The sequence below is a fragment of the Amphiprion ocellaris genome, chromosome 6, assembly GCF_022539595.1.
Source record: "Amphiprion ocellaris isolate individual 3 ecotype Okinawa chromosome 6, ASM2253959v1, whole genome shotgun sequence".
NCBI classification, from domain to species: Eukaryota; Metazoa; Chordata; class Actinopteri; family Pomacentridae; genus Amphiprion; species Amphiprion ocellaris.
In genome coordinates this window covers 24,883,070-24,899,185 of record NC_072771.1, presented here as the reverse complement: position 1 = coordinate 24,899,185, position 16,116 = coordinate 24,883,070, and the positions used below count along the sequence as shown (strand labels likewise).

The window sequence follows — 16,116 nt, the reverse complement described above, 5'->3', positions numbered from 1 at the left end:
TTCTAAGCAGGAATGTGCTTATTCAAACCAGAGCTGCAGCTCCATTTAAATCAGCATTTCCCCCCCATCAAAAAGCAGATTATTTCCCAGCACAACAATAGTTAGAAGGAAGATTACAGCCCATTGCAGCTCACCACATGCTGCTCAGATGCGGGCCTTTAGAGCCTGACAATTAAAGTAATGCAGGGGGCTCTATACTTCGGCCATTTAGCTATTAACAGAGGCTCAGAGGGGTAATAGCACAGCACAGATGGCAGGAGGTTTGTTGGGAGGCCTGTGTGGCCTGGTCAAACAGGAGAACATTGTTTTAATGAGAAGGCAAGAAGGCGTTGAAGGGTCACTGTATCCCTCTGCAGAGGTTCACTGGAGCCCAGCCCCCACACACTTCTGAAAAATGCAGCGAGATGACTGCCACTACAGTTACAGGCCACTAGAAGGGGATGTGTGTCTTTATTAATAAATAAACATTCTGCCCCAGTTTGGATTCCTCATGTGCTCTGTTACTACACCGCCTCGTGAAGAAGATACTGTTGTGGATCATTTTGACTTTTCAGGATGTTGACAGTTCTTCATACATACAGTTAAAAAAAAAAAAAAAAATAAATATATATATATATATATATATACACACACACACACACACACACACACACACACACACACACACACACACTTTAAAAGTTACTGTCTTACTGTATGTGTCCCTAACATGTATTTTTTTGTCTTTTTCAGCAAAGTACGCTGGCTGCTACGTGGATGACACTCAGAAAAGAGCGCTGAGAGGAGTTTCCTTTTTTGACTACAAAAAAATGACTGTATTCCGTTGCCAGGACAACTGTGCAGAAAGGTAGAACGACAGCAAACAACACAAAGCTCATCTATCCTTTATCTCTCCCTCCCTTCACATCTTTGTATTGTCACCGTTCAGCTCAGAAACAAAGTAGAACTGATACTGCAGAAGGCCTGATGTGGAGATTAAAACCCTGACAATGATTAAAAGGTGCTTTCCCATTTGGGATGTTTTAGAGCCGGAAGGATTGATCTGATCTGATCTGATGGCCAGTTATCGACTAATACAGGCATAACAATTAAAATATTGGAGTGAAAACACACTGATGAGCCAGAAGCTCAACTTCAGACCCATTTTGGATTTTTTTTAATCATATCACATTGTCATACAGACGCCTTTTTCACAGTTACTGAGTTTTAGAGGGCATTCTTGAAATAGGAATTCAACAAAAGATGACTGAATGTACTCGTAAAAGCAAACAGATTTCAATTCAGCAGCTGGGTTGAAGGCATCAACTGATAAAGATAATGTGATATAAACTTTAAATTATTTTATCAATTTGTTTCATCACGGTTGAAAACACCACACGGAAGAAGAACAATGTCCAACTAAAATGCTGTGTGACAAAAAGTAAAGATATTTTGCGTACTTTTGCTCTGGGGCTGTTTCTCATATTTTGGGCTTGACGCCTCAGTTTCAGTGAAGGGAAATTTTAATGCTCCAGCACACAGCGATGTTTCAGATAACAGTCAGTAGTTTGAGAAAGACCCTATTTCAATGTGATCGTGATCCATTAAGAGGTTGTTTTTTTTTGTTTGTTTGTTTTCTGTGGAAAAACGTGACTGGCCTTCATCACATGGCTGTGTTAAACTGTTACTGAGCCTGGGGCAAATATGAGCTGCTGGGTAATGTGAATAGTTTTTCTGTGCTCGATTACTGCCTGCCCAGATTTTGTGCACTAAAATTTACTAGAAGCACAACATGCAACATGTCACAAATGGGTGTAAAGTTAAATTGTCCACATACTTTTGGTCATCTAGTCCAACCTCACACATTCATCTTAATGTATGTGGAAACATTAGTTGATACATTACAATTTAAACTACAAATAAACTAACTTTAACTTTAATCTTTGTGTTACTGTTAGGCATAAAAATTATTTTTTTGTGGATTTCTGGTGTTTTTATCTTGTTAATACATAAAAACTGAATTATGTGCTCCAGTTTTTTAAGCATTTATCTCCCTGCTTCTGTCCTCCATTTGTTACCTGTTTTCCTTCATATCTCCTCTCTCTGCTTCCTCACCTTCCTCCTCTCACCTCGTATTTTTCCCTCCCTGAAGAATACCAAGGACGGCTCTATCGAATGCATTGAATTACACCCATCACTGGTTCACAGAGCAGAGAATAAGAGCAGAGAGAGATGGTTGTTTTCAGCTTCCTTCTCCTCTCGCTTCTTGCTTCTTGCCTCTTTCAGCCCGCCTGCCTCCTCTCCCCGAGCAGCGGGTTAATAAAAACAGACAAACAAATGAGGGGCAACACATAGCAGTACACAGAGGTTGGGGTTTGATTGACAGCCCAGGGGATTTGTCCTGTGTAAGGGGTGTGTTAGACGTCTAATTGCATCTGAAAGGCCTCTTGGGAGTCAAATCCTCTATGCAGCAACAGAAAATAGAGACTTTGTGAGATGAATTCGGCTCCCAAGTACACTCATTTATAATTGGCTTTGCCTTAGAGGCCTGCAGAAAATATAACATCTCTCATTTTCAGTCGTCAAACGGAGATATATCATTTTAGAGCGATGTTTTCATGTGTTTTCATCTTCAGCATCCTCAGTGTATCATTTGTTTGTTTTTATTGATTACAGTTCACCCAGTTGCTCAGAAGGATAAACTGTTCCAACCCGTGAAGGATTAAGAGACATAATGAAGGCTCAGAACAGTCGCTTCAGCCTGCTTGTCTTATTTGACTAACAGTTCTACCTCCCGTGTTTTTCCCTCCTTCTTCCCTGCAGAGGTTATATGTATGCAGGCCTGGAGTTCGGAGCAGAGTGCTACTGCGGTCACAAGATCCAAGCACCCAACGCTTCAGAGAGTGAATGCAACATGGAGTGCAAAGGAGAGAAGAGCAACCTGTGTGGAGGAGCCAACAGGCTGTCCATCTATAGGCTGGAGCTGAGCCAGGAGTCGGCACGCCGCTGTGAGTCTGACACTCAGCACCAAAGAAACAACACAGAAAACCTGCCGTGTGCTTCATGCAAACCATGTGCTGCTCCACACAGAACTCAGGCAAACGCAAGAGACTGCTGCCGCATTTGAAATTTAAACCGCTTTTCTCAATAAGTTTGAAAAAATGGTCACAAAAGTTGACCTCAAGGCCTTCAGACTCATCTCAGATAGTCAGATGTGTAAATGTCTCTTTAAGAAAAGATACTGAAAACATAAAAAAAATGTAATTTATGTCCATGTCCTAAGAAAGACCTGAGCACATCTGAGTATACTGTATCACTAACAGCATCCACCAAAACAGACAGATGGAATTTTGATCCAGAAACAGAGCAACTTGGCTGCTTTGAGGGGAAAATATTTGTTTTATTTTTGGTTATTGTCACCGTTGGGAGCCGGCTGCTCTGCTGTGTTTACCTCTTTCCCCCAGAGAACTGTTCTACCTACGTCGCCCAGCCAACCGTGGTCTGCATCTTAAACACTCACAGCCTGCCCGTAAAAAATGAAATGTTGCAACAAAGAGCTGATTATCAGAAGTGAAAAGGGGGTTGCCGATATCCTGCTGTCATTGTAGTTTGTTTAGAATTTCTGCTTCAGCTGTTATTTGTTCCTTTTTTGTGGTAGCTTTTCTCTGAAATCTAGAAGAATCCCCACCCCAAGATGAGGCAACGTTTCACACCTTTTTCCTCTTCCTTGTCCTCTTCTTCCTTTTTCTTATCTGCCTGCTACTTTTTAGAACTATGATGACGATTTACACGACTCCTCAATCTATTCATGATCCGTCTATAATCTATAACTTGTCTTTCCTGATCCTCTGCTGTTTGTTTGTTGTCATTTTCATTTCTGCTTTCTCTGCCTCTGTTTGCCATCTATCAAACTGCTGTGTAAGCTCATGTTTGTGTTGTCACCCCTAACCCTGATGTCTTGTCATGTGAGCCCGACTCAGGACATCTCAGAGGAAATGCAGGAAATGTGTTGAGGTGGCTGTTTTGTGGGTTTTGCCACTTACAAGCCGAACGCTCACATGGTTGACACTTAACAGCTACGATAACCCGACGTAGGTGGATCCGTGATGTTGCTCTCAAGACCTTGTTTATCATTTTTGTTTGAATCAAGGACCATGAATCAGAGTAGAGAAGCAGAGTAGCAGAAAGAGGACACACTGCTTCATTTGCAGCTCTAATCAAACATTTCAGATTCATAGAAGCTGTAACATGTGAGAGCAAAAGCACTGCAGGGAAATGCAGAGAACATAGACATGACATTAAAAATGCAGTTTTTATTCAGATAAATAAAGGTCAAGAATAAATAAAACATCAGACACACACACAGCTCGAGCTAATTTGCAGGGTCTGTTAACTTGCTTTAACACTTAACAACAGTGATAGTTTTAGTACAGAGAAGTGGAGGTGAGCACAGCAGACTTGGTGAGTTGCAGTTATTGGCAGCGTGAACATTATTAGGATGGAGGACCACATATGCACGGCTCCATTTGCATATTTTATTCAACTATGTTTGAGCAAGCAAGCTGTCTTCATCACGCTATCTGTCACGGTAGAAATCTGTGTTTGGTTTCTCTCCCTCTGTTATTAATTCGTAACTGTCTGTTGACAGCAGAGACAGTTTCGTAAGTGCTGTATATCAGCACCGCTGACATGTTGACAGGCTGAAAGAAATGCGAAATGGATGTTTAGATATTCTTTAGCAGTGGCTTGAAATACAGGCTGTGAGACATTTCAATCATAAATGAAAAGCTCTTTATCTTTCTGCTTTGGTTTGTTTGGTTGTTTATTGTGAGCTAATAAATAATTTCACGGTAGTTCTGTAATTATTTTTAACGCATATGCAGCCAATATGTGAAGCATGATCTGAAGGGTAAACTAACACTTTAAAGTGAAAGAGGAGAGCAGCTCTTATCTACTTTTGTGATATATGATCCATCCGTCAGCCCAGAGACAGGACCGGAGGTTAGAGGTCATCATCACACTGCAGTGAACTGAGCGCTGCTATTGGTTCAGTCTGCTGGAGGGTCAGGGCCTCAGTCGTCCCACTGGGATGTCTTCATCAGGGGTCAGTGGCTGGAGGCCACTCTGATAGAGGCTGTGCTGCTCACTAACTATAAAACTGGAGTGTGTACTGTTGTGTTTTTGCTGCTGGTGAGTAACATCCTGGTTTGTCTGTTTCAGATGGCAGTGCCATTTTCAAAGGCTGTTTCCACCGGCCGGACAATGTCACATTGGCTCTGCCTTTCAGCGCGATCATCCAAAATATGTCTGTGGACAAGTGTGTGGACATGTGCACGGAGAGGGTAAGCAGTCGTGTGTGTTCATGAATCACACATTTTCTGCGTTGTGTGAGTGTGTCTTCAGCGTATAATGGCTGCTGTATTCCAGGAGAAATCGCTGGCTGTCCTGGCTGGAGATCGATGTTACTGTGGCTTTCCGACTCCTCTCTTCTCCCTTCACGAGCTGGAGGACGAGAACATGTGTCTCCATCGCTGCCACGGAGAAGAGTTTGAAAGCTGTGGGAACGACAAGTTCTTTGTGGTGTACCAGACGCAGGTTCAAGGTAAAGTTTGGTGTCTGCTGGCAGCACAGTAACAGCAGCATGTGGAGGACACATCTGAACAGCTTCTCAGGGAACCCAAGTGTTAGCCACAGACTGTGCAGGAAATACAGACTCAAGTATTTTGACAGAAGCATATATTCTATTCTCCAGACTCTGAGATTCAGCACATTCCATTTGAAATAAAGTTATAGATCCAGTGGTAAAGTGCAGAGTCTTAACTTTACCCTCTGAATCCCAAAACCTGTCAGCTGGTTTGAAATGACACAATTTATCAAATCTACAGGCTGTAAGAACAGAAGGAGAGTTGTCAGGTTTTCAAGCTTCTGATGGTTTATGAAATGCTAGTCTGTGACATTCCTTTTCGTCAGGAAATCTAACTAAATCTAATCTTTATTCTATCTGTTTAGTTATTTTTTTAAAAAGTCAAAAACAGTTTGCTGTCACAAGATTTTTTTATGATCTATGTTATTATAGCTGTGTCACTTCACAAAAGTCATCTTTGAGTTCTGTTTTTCCAGCCATGGCTGTGCTGGTTCCATAGAGATGCAGAATTATATATTACAGTGAAAAATGAGCACTCGATGAATAAAAGTTATAGGAACCAAACAGAACGTTGGGTTATCAGTCAGGTCTTATATGTCAGCATGGAAAGCAATGTTTAGCACTTTATACACACTGCGCTTAAATTCAGGAATTCAAGTAAATGGACTCTTGGACACTCAATATTCAATTAATTCTGAGCTCACACTCACCTCAGCTGATGAAGAATTGAGAGATGTTATTTAGATTGAGGTGAAGTTCTGTCTATAGAAGCAACAAGGAGGAAAACGACTCAACAAAGCAAAACATGCAACACAGATATCAAAGGTTGCTTGTTTGCCAACATCACAGTTGCATTTCTTCTAAGCAAAGGACCTCGTAGACTGACAAGTCTTTATGATTGTGACATCAAGTCAAGCCTTCTCTCCAGGATGCAGCTGAACATGTTTCCTTGTCAATGATCACGCAAAGACTTCATGACTGTAAAGATCGAAACCCAGATGAGCCTCAAAAACACAAAGACCAGTTCACAAAAACATACAAATAAAGCACCCAGTAGAAATGTGGAACAAAGAGGACAACGTGAGGATGAAAAGGAACAAGATGTGGCCCAAAGCATGCCGCCTCATCTGTCAGACATCACGGTGGTTCTTAGAGTTGACACATTAAAGCTGAGACTTTGCACTTATTGTAGTTTCTATTTTATGTGTCAAATTAAACTTGCTGAAGCACAAAGCCTAAAACAAAATTCTAGTGTTAATGTGAACACAGAAACATTAACAGCACAGTCGGACAGTTGAGTTAAAGTCTAAACTTTCTTTATGTCTGTCTCTGTGTACCAGAGCTGGTGTACATAACAATGCATCATTTATGGTAAATCATTTATATACGTTATAATATAATCATAAGGTACATTTTTGCCACGTTTAATTTAAAATGTTTAGTTTTATTAAATCTTTGACAATTTAAAATAGTTTCTTTACTATAAAGTTAACTTTAAAAATAATTTCCTATATTTACTGTTACTGACATCTGACACACCTTTACTTTAAACACTATAATAACCAGATTTCAACCTTTTTTATAAACCATTTCTCTTTGTGTTTATGTAAAAGAATGAAAATAGAAACAGATACTTCATTCACACTATTTTATTATTCCAAATGTCGCTACTGAGCTCCAGTATCAGTGTCTCTCAGGTGCATGTGTTCTTGTGGGCAGCGTTTCCTCCCAGCACCAGACAGCTGTGGCTTGGATCAGCAAAAACCTCATAGTCTCATGAACAAAAAAACAACAAAAAAATGAGGTCTAATGTGTAAAATGAAAAATAAGACAACAGCAACAACAAGCTGCAGTGGGAAGTGAACTTCATGCAAATGTTCCAGACAAGTTGAACTCGGAAATGAGCGCCTATTTGACTCCACTGTTTTCTAAAACTGCTCATTTTAATCAGCACATTAACGTGGGCATTATTAGGCCATTTGTTATGAGGAAGAATCAGGGGATGGAGCTCATACGCAGCAAAAAATAACCCCACTGTGACCTTTCCAGCTTCTCTAATGATGAGGTGATGTAATTGCTGCCATCCTCCAAAGTTTCAACATTATAATTCTTCGCCTTTAGCCTTTGTTATTACAAAACTGTGTTAATAACCAGGAAGTGACTAACAGTCAGTGACTAATTGAAGCTTTATTGTGCTGAGCAACTTGGCTGAAGCGTTTGCAGAATCAATGGAAACACTGTCAGAATGTCTCAGTTTATCACTGTAGAGTTTTCAGTGATGAATAAATCAGCCTGTCGGTGTTTGTGTGTCGTCAGATAACCGCTGCATGGACCGACACTTCCTCCCTGCTCGTGCTAAACAGCTGGTAGCTCTCGCCAGTTTCCCGGGAGCTGGAAACACCTGGGCTCGCCACCTCATAGAGCTCGCCACTGGTTTCTACACTGGCAGCTACTACTTTGACGGCTCCCTGTACAATAAAGGTACCTGATGTGATTCACAAACACTCACTGATGAATACACCTGTGTGGATCAGATAAACTCACTGTAGGATGTCGTTGTGCGACAGGATTTAAAGGGGAGCGTGACCACTGGCGGAGTGGGAGGACGATCTGCATTAAGACGCATGAGAGCGGCAGGAAGGAGATCGAAGCCTTTGACTCCAGCATCCTCATGATCCGAAACCCTTACAAGGCCCTCATGGCGGAGTTTAACCGCAAATATGGTGGACATATTGGATTTGCCTCGCAGGCCCACTGGAGGGGGAAAGGTAAGCTGCTAAAATGTGTGGCTCAGCAGTAAAGATCAGATTACACAGTTTATGTAAACAGAATGAAATCCTTTATCAAACTAGATCACAGACGACATGTTTCGTTTTCAAACTGATTACATGAGATTGACTGAATGTACAAAGTTGGAATAAAGCTTCAAAACAAGCATAAACGTATTTATGGCCACTGAAACCAAGATGGGTAGACTGATAACAAATAAACTGATCAGAGAATTGGGAAATGTTCCGTTGTGACGTCAAATGGTAAGTAAGTGGAGGAAATAGGAAAACCACGGGATCTTTTTGTGGCTTTGACCTCAACCAGTGTGGCTGAGCACAACATTTTGATCTGAAGCAATTTCAAAACCATTCCCATGATATTGGACTCGATCCAAGTGCCTTTTTGGAGAAATGAAACAGTGAACCTACCAGCCGCTGGGTTAGTCAGTCCGGTGAGTCCGATCATGACTTGTGTCACCAGTCCTGCTACTCAGACTCTCATCCCACACGCAATTGGGAAATATATATCATATGTGGGTAAAGGGCACAAAAAATGTACACATTCTTCATAGAAACTCTTCCCAGTTGGTCTCCAGACACTTCAAGCAATAGTCCAAACTCTTTGTAGCCTGTCTTGAAATCCCTTACTGTTGCCCACAAAGCACTTTTGTCCGCTACTCTTTTGTTTAAGTTTTGCATCTCTGCTCAGAAATGTTTTGGTAAGAAAATAGAACTGGAAGTGAAAGTGACAACAACAAAAACTCCCTAATTCTCAGGAAAGATTGCACCCTCACAAACAATATAAAACATGCTAGTTTGTGCCACTGAGTGGACTAAGCAGCAGCCTTTATGCTGCTGTAGCTTCACATTTACTGGACAAATGTACATTATTGTGCATTACGTTGTTTACTGAGATGTATTTTCCAAAAGTATCGAACTCTTCCTTTTAGAAAAATATGCTGATGTGGGAACAGATTTTTTTCGTTTGCTGTGTACACAAGTACTTCATGTCACAGTATGTACTCCAAAAGTAAATACATCATTCTTACATTTCAGAAATAATTCCATGTTTGGTTTCTATCATAACTGACATTATCATGTCATTCGGGGCCATGTGTGCGTCTCTTTTTGTCTGTTTTGTCGTGCAGCAGGTTTGGACATGTTGTCCTCCATTCAGTGCGTCACACTGCATTGTGCAACCACTTACCGACGTGTCAGTTTAGACAAGTTAAATTCCCTCTACATCGACTTGACAATCATAAGACGTTGTTAATGAGGTCAGTCTTACTCACAGGATTAAAGAATGGAACTTTTGGGAGTAGTAACTGTAAAATGTATGCAATATTTTACCCCCCTTAATAGAACATCTTAATAATGCATGCATATTTGCTCGTCTCTCTGCATCCACCCACCGCACTGTGTTTCGGTAACCATAGCAACTGGTTTTGTCTCGTCCACATATCGTCTCTGTGACTTTCTATGAGGTTTAATCGATTTTCCAGAGGCTGCAGAGTTGCTGACCCAGCAGTTGTCTCTCTTTGTGAAAACATCAGCACATTTGACCTGCCATCTCCGATGAATGTTTACTCCTGGTGTTGGTGGTGAAATGATGCAGTGGCGTCAGTACAGAGAAAGTCTTTTTGACAGCTGCCACTTCAAATACAGATCGAGCAGCTCCACTTCGAGCGTCACTGTGACATTGTGTGCACAACCACACGTGTATGATTGGATGCGCTCACCTCCACAGAGGGAGAATGTGGGGTTCGGGTGATGTTTCCGACGCTGATGTCTTCCAGTGTGGCCTCATAGAGTCGATTCAGGAGCGAGTGCAACTTATTTTGTAGGACATGTCATCATAAAGAGCACAGTGAGTTATTTTTCCAGTGTTTTCTGCTGGATTTAGTTTAAGGCTCTTACATAAACACCCCCTTTCCAATTCAAACCTCTGCTAATAACTACAAACGTAAGTATCTCCACTAAATTTGACATTCAGTCAGACAGTAGCAGAGGAGGATTTTCAGGGCAAGAGTTTAAATTATTTTGGTCTCTTTGTATTTTAAGCTCTGGTTTCTCTTGAACTCCTGACAGAAAAGGAGAATAGAGAGGCGGTCAGAGATTCGGTTCCTCAGCCGTTCGTGTTTTCAAAAGCATATAATATTCTGTCTTCTCTGCTGCTAAAGTCGCCTCTATCGGTGGCCTCTGCGACAACCCTGCAAAGTCAGCAGGCTTTAAACTTTAACGATAACCTCTCTGAGCAGTAAAGATGCATTCTAATGCAGCACAGCTCCTGCCAGCTGCTGCTTTTATGGTCTAGTAGATAATCAATGAGTAAAAGCCACAAGTAGCTCTGCAGTTTCACTGACAGCTAAAAATGTCTATTTAAATGTACAGACATTTCAGAAATGACTTAATATTCGCTGCCATAAATTGCAACAGGCCTCAGCAGCTAAATGACATCAGTATTTTCTTATCATGACTCTCACTTCCCCTTTTTTCACTTCCTATGTGTGTTGTTCTTTTTTTTTTTCAGGACCGCTTTATTCATATTTCATTAAGCTGTTAAAAGTGAAATGTTCAACTTTTGTAAAAGCTAAAAGTGAAACTTTTACCCCTACTTAAGCTTTATTTCTAGTTTCTGACTTTAAAAATACTCAGCAAGTTCTCAGCAGCTGCTTCCCTATATAAACTGTTATCTCCAAAAATTCATTGGATCAGATGTTGATTAGCAGATAGAACAACAAGAATAAATGTGATTTTATTTGCAGTCACTTTCAATAGACCTTCGCTGTCTGCATTTCTTCATTCTTCTGCTTTAGTTTACTTTGGTTTCCTTTATGCCTATTTATACAGTACTTGAAAAAAGTTTATATTAATGTCTAAAGACTACGTATATCATGACAATCTTGAGTTTCCAATGACTCCTATAACTGAATATTTGCATTGAAACACATGCAATACCAATCATGATTTTTAGATCTTTCAGCTATTTATTATAGGAACTGTGGAAATATGACAGAATCTACTCGGTCAAAAATATGCATACAGCAACATTAACAATTAGTTAAATGTTCCTTCGTTACAGTTACATCAAATCAGGTAAATTGTGTGTGTGCTTAGGTATTCCTGCTACACTCCTGAACACTGAAATGGGTCGTATTCTTCAAAAACACTAATGTCTTCTAAAAAAAAATAACACTAAATGAATGGTTTTCTGCCTCCTATATTTCATGTTGCACAATATAAATGCCTTTATTTGGCTTACTGCCACAAGTCTTTGTTCATTAATTTTCTCTGCTCTCCTTTGTCCCACAGAGTGGCCTGAGTTTGTCAAGAACTATGCTCCTTGGTGGGCGTCCCACACGTTGGACTGGCTGAATTTCGGAAAGAACGTCCATGTGGTCCACTTTGAGAATGTGAAGAGGGACCTGTTCTCCCAGCTCAAGGGGATGGTCCAGTTTCTGGGTCTGAAGGTTTCTGAGGATCGTCTGCTCTGCGTTGAGGGCCAGAAGGATGGAAACTTCAAGCGATCGGGGTTGCGTAAGCTCGAGTACGACCCGTACACTCCTGAAATGCGAGCGGACATCAATGAACTGATCAGAACAGTCGACTCTGCCTTGAAGAAAAGAAACATGTCTGGAGTTCCAGAGGAATATATGCCAAGATGATAAATGTGATCCATTTGTTATCCTTTTTATTTTTTTCTCCTTTAATTTGACTGTTGTGTCAACAGACTCTACATATTTTGTAGGATTATATGACTTCCGTAGTTTTTTTTTCAATTATTTTTCAGTGAATCACATGAGTTGAAACTGTAGTGAGAGGACATTGGTCTCTTTAGTCGCCTATTTTTATTTTTTATTCATCTTTTTTAATTTTCTGTTGAACCTCAGCAGCTTTGTGCATTCGTAGACAGGCAGTTTTAACTGGGGAGGTTTGTTTTCGTCTTTTGCTGAATGAAAAGCATTTCTTATCCTACTCTATGCACATGTGCTGTGTCGGCATGTGCACATGCCTTAACACAAAAAAGGTACAGTAGCTGTCTGGCTACACAGAGGCTCACATGACTGCGCTGTGTGATTTGATGCCAGTGGAAAAACATTTATCCCAAAAGATATGATACAATACTATAAAACGTGTTGTATACGCTTATTTTGTGCAAAAGCTAAATAACTCTTAGGAGAAATTAAAACAGTACATTTTCTGCTGCTATCACAGTTACAGAACTATTTTGTATATGAAGCTCACTGAAACTTTAAAACTTTGTTAGAGGGAAAAATGCAATATGAAGGGTATAACTACCTGATCAAGATACTGTGTGTTTCCAAGTTTTTGTAAGTTATTCAACTTACTGTTTGTAGGAGAAGTCATGTTTTTGATGATCAAGAGGTAAGGAAGTTCATTCTTGGCTCCTCGTATTGAAGAAGATGAATAATCCCTCTTGAAGGCACTGACTCAAGGAGAGAAGAGGATTAATGTCTTCGGCTTTTATTTATCTCTGGCGTCCAGTGCACATGCTGACTAATTTGGTTGTGAATATGTTTTCTTAACGCTGGACTCAATGCAAAAATCCAAAAAGCACTTCACTGTGCAGCATCTTCCCCAAAGACCACTGAAGAATTAGGAATTACACTCATGTATTAGACTGGAGGTTACTTTTAGTAGTAGTGATTGTTGTAGATTTATTTATGACAGCTAATCATACTGAATGTGAAAACTGTCTTCTTTTTTTTTTATTGCTTTGTTGTAAGAAAAGCTTTGAAATTGTTGAAGCCTGTGATAATTTTACTCTTCCTTATTAAAAAAAAAAAAAAGAAAAAAGAAAAAGCAATCTCCAGGAAAAATTCTGCTCAGATTTTCAGAAAATCAGCACGTCTTATAACGGTACTCAGTGTGCTCTGCCATATGCTTCAAAATACACAAATATATAAATACATACATACAGGAATATGAAATCTAAAAAAAAAAAGCACTGGTGATCGAGAGCCAGAAAACATTAACTGACTTCCATTTTCAGTATAATATAAATATATTTTTATAGTGTGTGCTGACACATCAGAAATATTTGTATTGCAACAAGCAGACGGGAGAAGTTGTTTCTATTTTTAACACATGCTTTATTGGCTCCTGCTTTCATTGACCAGCTGGCACCTACTGAACAAGTGTCACATCTGAATGTATTTTCTATGGAATGAATGTAAAGTAATAAGGCCCAATAAATGAGTGAATTAAATAAAGTGGTGTACTGTTTTTTGTTTTTTTGTTTTTTTAACAAAGGCTTCCAGCAGCAATACTGAAAATATAAATTACATACATCATTAAATGAACTAAGCTGTGGATCAAATGAAGGTAATTGCTATCATTTAGATCTGTAATTCATATTATAAAACCTTGAAATGATTTTGGGTCCCAGAACAGGTCGAGAAAGTTTAAAAATGATTAGAAAAAGCATATTTCAGCCGTAATTCTGCTCCTCTTACGTACTGTATCTTTACTCAGTACTGTAGTTTACACTTACAGATTACTTTTACATGTTCTGCTGTCTGCGTCTGTTAAATTACCACAAAATAATATTATAGTTGTTAGGCTGAGGTTGTGTTCTTTGCATTGTTGTTCTGCTCATGTTTGTTCAGGCCTCCATGTGTGAAATGATGCATAAACTCACCCAGCTGGACGGACATGAGGAACAACAGGGACTGCTGAGACTCTACCTGTGACTGCACCTGGGTCACCTGGAGATAACCAGCTGGAACTGGCAACTGGTTAGCAGACATACAATACAAGGGCAAAGTTGGGTTTGTTTGATTTGAAATTTAAATTTATTGATTCCACACACCACACTACTTGTACTATATTTAATATATTTATAGATACAGAAAGTGAATGTAATGCATGAAAGATTACCTCAAAACAGTGCAAAAAATATTATCCAACATACAAAACTAACAATTTTAAATCTTTTGCAGATCATTTGCGAACATGATAACCAGGCAAAGGTCAGTTATAAAAAACAAACTGTATGAAGCTGTTGCTGGTGATTATATGATATATAATCCCACACAAAGAACAGAAATGAAAGACACTCAGCAGGATTTGTGGCTGACCTTCTGTCTAACAAGACACAAAGTAAGTTATCTTAATTTCATATTAACATCACCAACTGAAAGAATAATATGGTTAGCACACAGTTGCCTGGTTAAACTTCCAGCAGACATAGATTGTCCTTCATTCAGTTTCTGACCTCCTGATGAATGCACCAGTCTCTCTTCTTTTAGCTTACATTTAGTGTCTACCACCACTCACTAAATGCTCCTCTGTGTTTAGCTGCTGAAGTAACTTTGTGTCTCTGTTGGCTCCAAACAAGGTTCTAGGTGGTGAGTCTGAAACAAAACAGAAAACACTTCATAGAAATGAGGGGAACTGCAGCATTGGGTAATACATTGCTTAGAAAAGTTGTCACCATTCTTGAAAGTTTTCCCCTTTTTCTGCGTCTCAACGTCGAGAAAAAGACTATCATGTCAAAGTGAAAACAGATACGTACAAAGTAATGCCAATTAATTAAAAATATAACATATAAAATAAGTGATTGTTTTAGTATTCACCCTGTATTAGTATTCACAACAGCCCTTTTCAAGTCAAGTGACAAATTCAGAAGTAGATTGAGGCCTGGGCTCTGACTCGGACAGTCCAGAACACTGACCTTATTGTCTTTAAACCATTTCTGTATGGCTTTGGTTTTATGCATCAGTTCATTGTCTTGCTGGAAAACAAGTCTTCTCCCAAGTCACACTTCTCTTGCAGACTACATTAGGTTATCCTCCAGGATTCCCTTGTACTTTGCTGTATTCATTATACCCTCTAAGTGCTCAGCATCCCCACATCATGATGGGGATGGTGTGTTTGGGATGATGTTCAGTATTTGATGTCAGCCAAACACAGCGTCTAGTCTGATGGCCAAAAGGCTCAATCTGGGCTCATCAGACCACAGAATCTTCTTAGAGTAGATCTCAGAGTCTCCAACACACTCTTTGAAGGACTCTGGTTGAGATTTAATATTATGAGTTTTTGTTTCCAACTGCGGCTTTCTCTTTGCCACTCTCCCATAAAGCTTAGATTGGTAAAGAACACATAACAGTTGTTGTGTGTACAGTCTCTTCCATCTCAGCAGCTGAAGCTTGTAACTCCTTTAGAGGAGTCATAGGTGTCTTGGTGGCCTCGTTCACTAGTCTTTTTCCTGCACAGTCTGTTTTATAGGATGGCCTACTCTATGCATATCTACAGATGTGCTATATTCCTTCCATTTCTTAATGATGGATTTATCTGTGACCACTGATTGGACCTTTTAGATTCAGGTGTCTTTATACTACAGTCACTTAAGACACATTCACTGCACTTAGATGATTTCCATTTCATTACACTTTACTGCACCTGTGCTGAATTAGGTGAGTCACTTTAAAGGCGGTAAATACTTATGCAATCACTAATTTTATATTTAGTATTTTTAATGAACTGACATCATTTGGTAGAAATTGGGGTCTTTTTTTGGTATAAATTCTTGTAAAAAAAAAAAAAAAAAAGCTAAATTAAACTGGTATGATTTCATGTTGAACAGCAATAAAAGAGAGGGGGAAAAACTTGCAAGCTGGTGCAAACTTTTTACACTTACTGTAATTCCTGCCTGTTGAGTGAGCTCTTTCCCACTACAAAAACACAGATTAATGGAGATCT

At 39.7% G+C, this 16,116-nt stretch overlaps 1 protein-coding gene across 1 annotated transcript in view; it reads left to right on the top strand.

The window, feature by feature from the left end:
- wscd2 (WSC domain containing 2) overlaps window positions 1-13,625 on the top strand; it is a 37,362-nt gene extending 23,737 nt beyond the window's left edge. Inside the window, exons 3-9 of the mRNA XM_023282366.3 lie at window positions 733-847; window positions 2,803-2,987; window positions 5,200-5,321; window positions 5,407-5,581; window positions 7,940-8,104; window positions 8,191-8,391; window positions 11,704-13,625. Of these exons, the coding sequence (XP_023138134.2) occupies window positions 733-847; window positions 2,803-2,987; window positions 5,200-5,321; window positions 5,407-5,581; window positions 7,940-8,104; window positions 8,191-8,391; window positions 11,704-12,056 (1,316 nt within the window). The 3' untranslated portion in view covers window positions 12,057-13,625. The remainder of the gene's footprint in view (window positions 1-732; window positions 848-2,802; window positions 2,988-5,199; window positions 5,322-5,406; window positions 5,582-7,939; window positions 8,105-8,190; window positions 8,392-11,703) is intronic.
- Window positions 13,626-16,116: the final 2,491 nt, after the last annotated feature.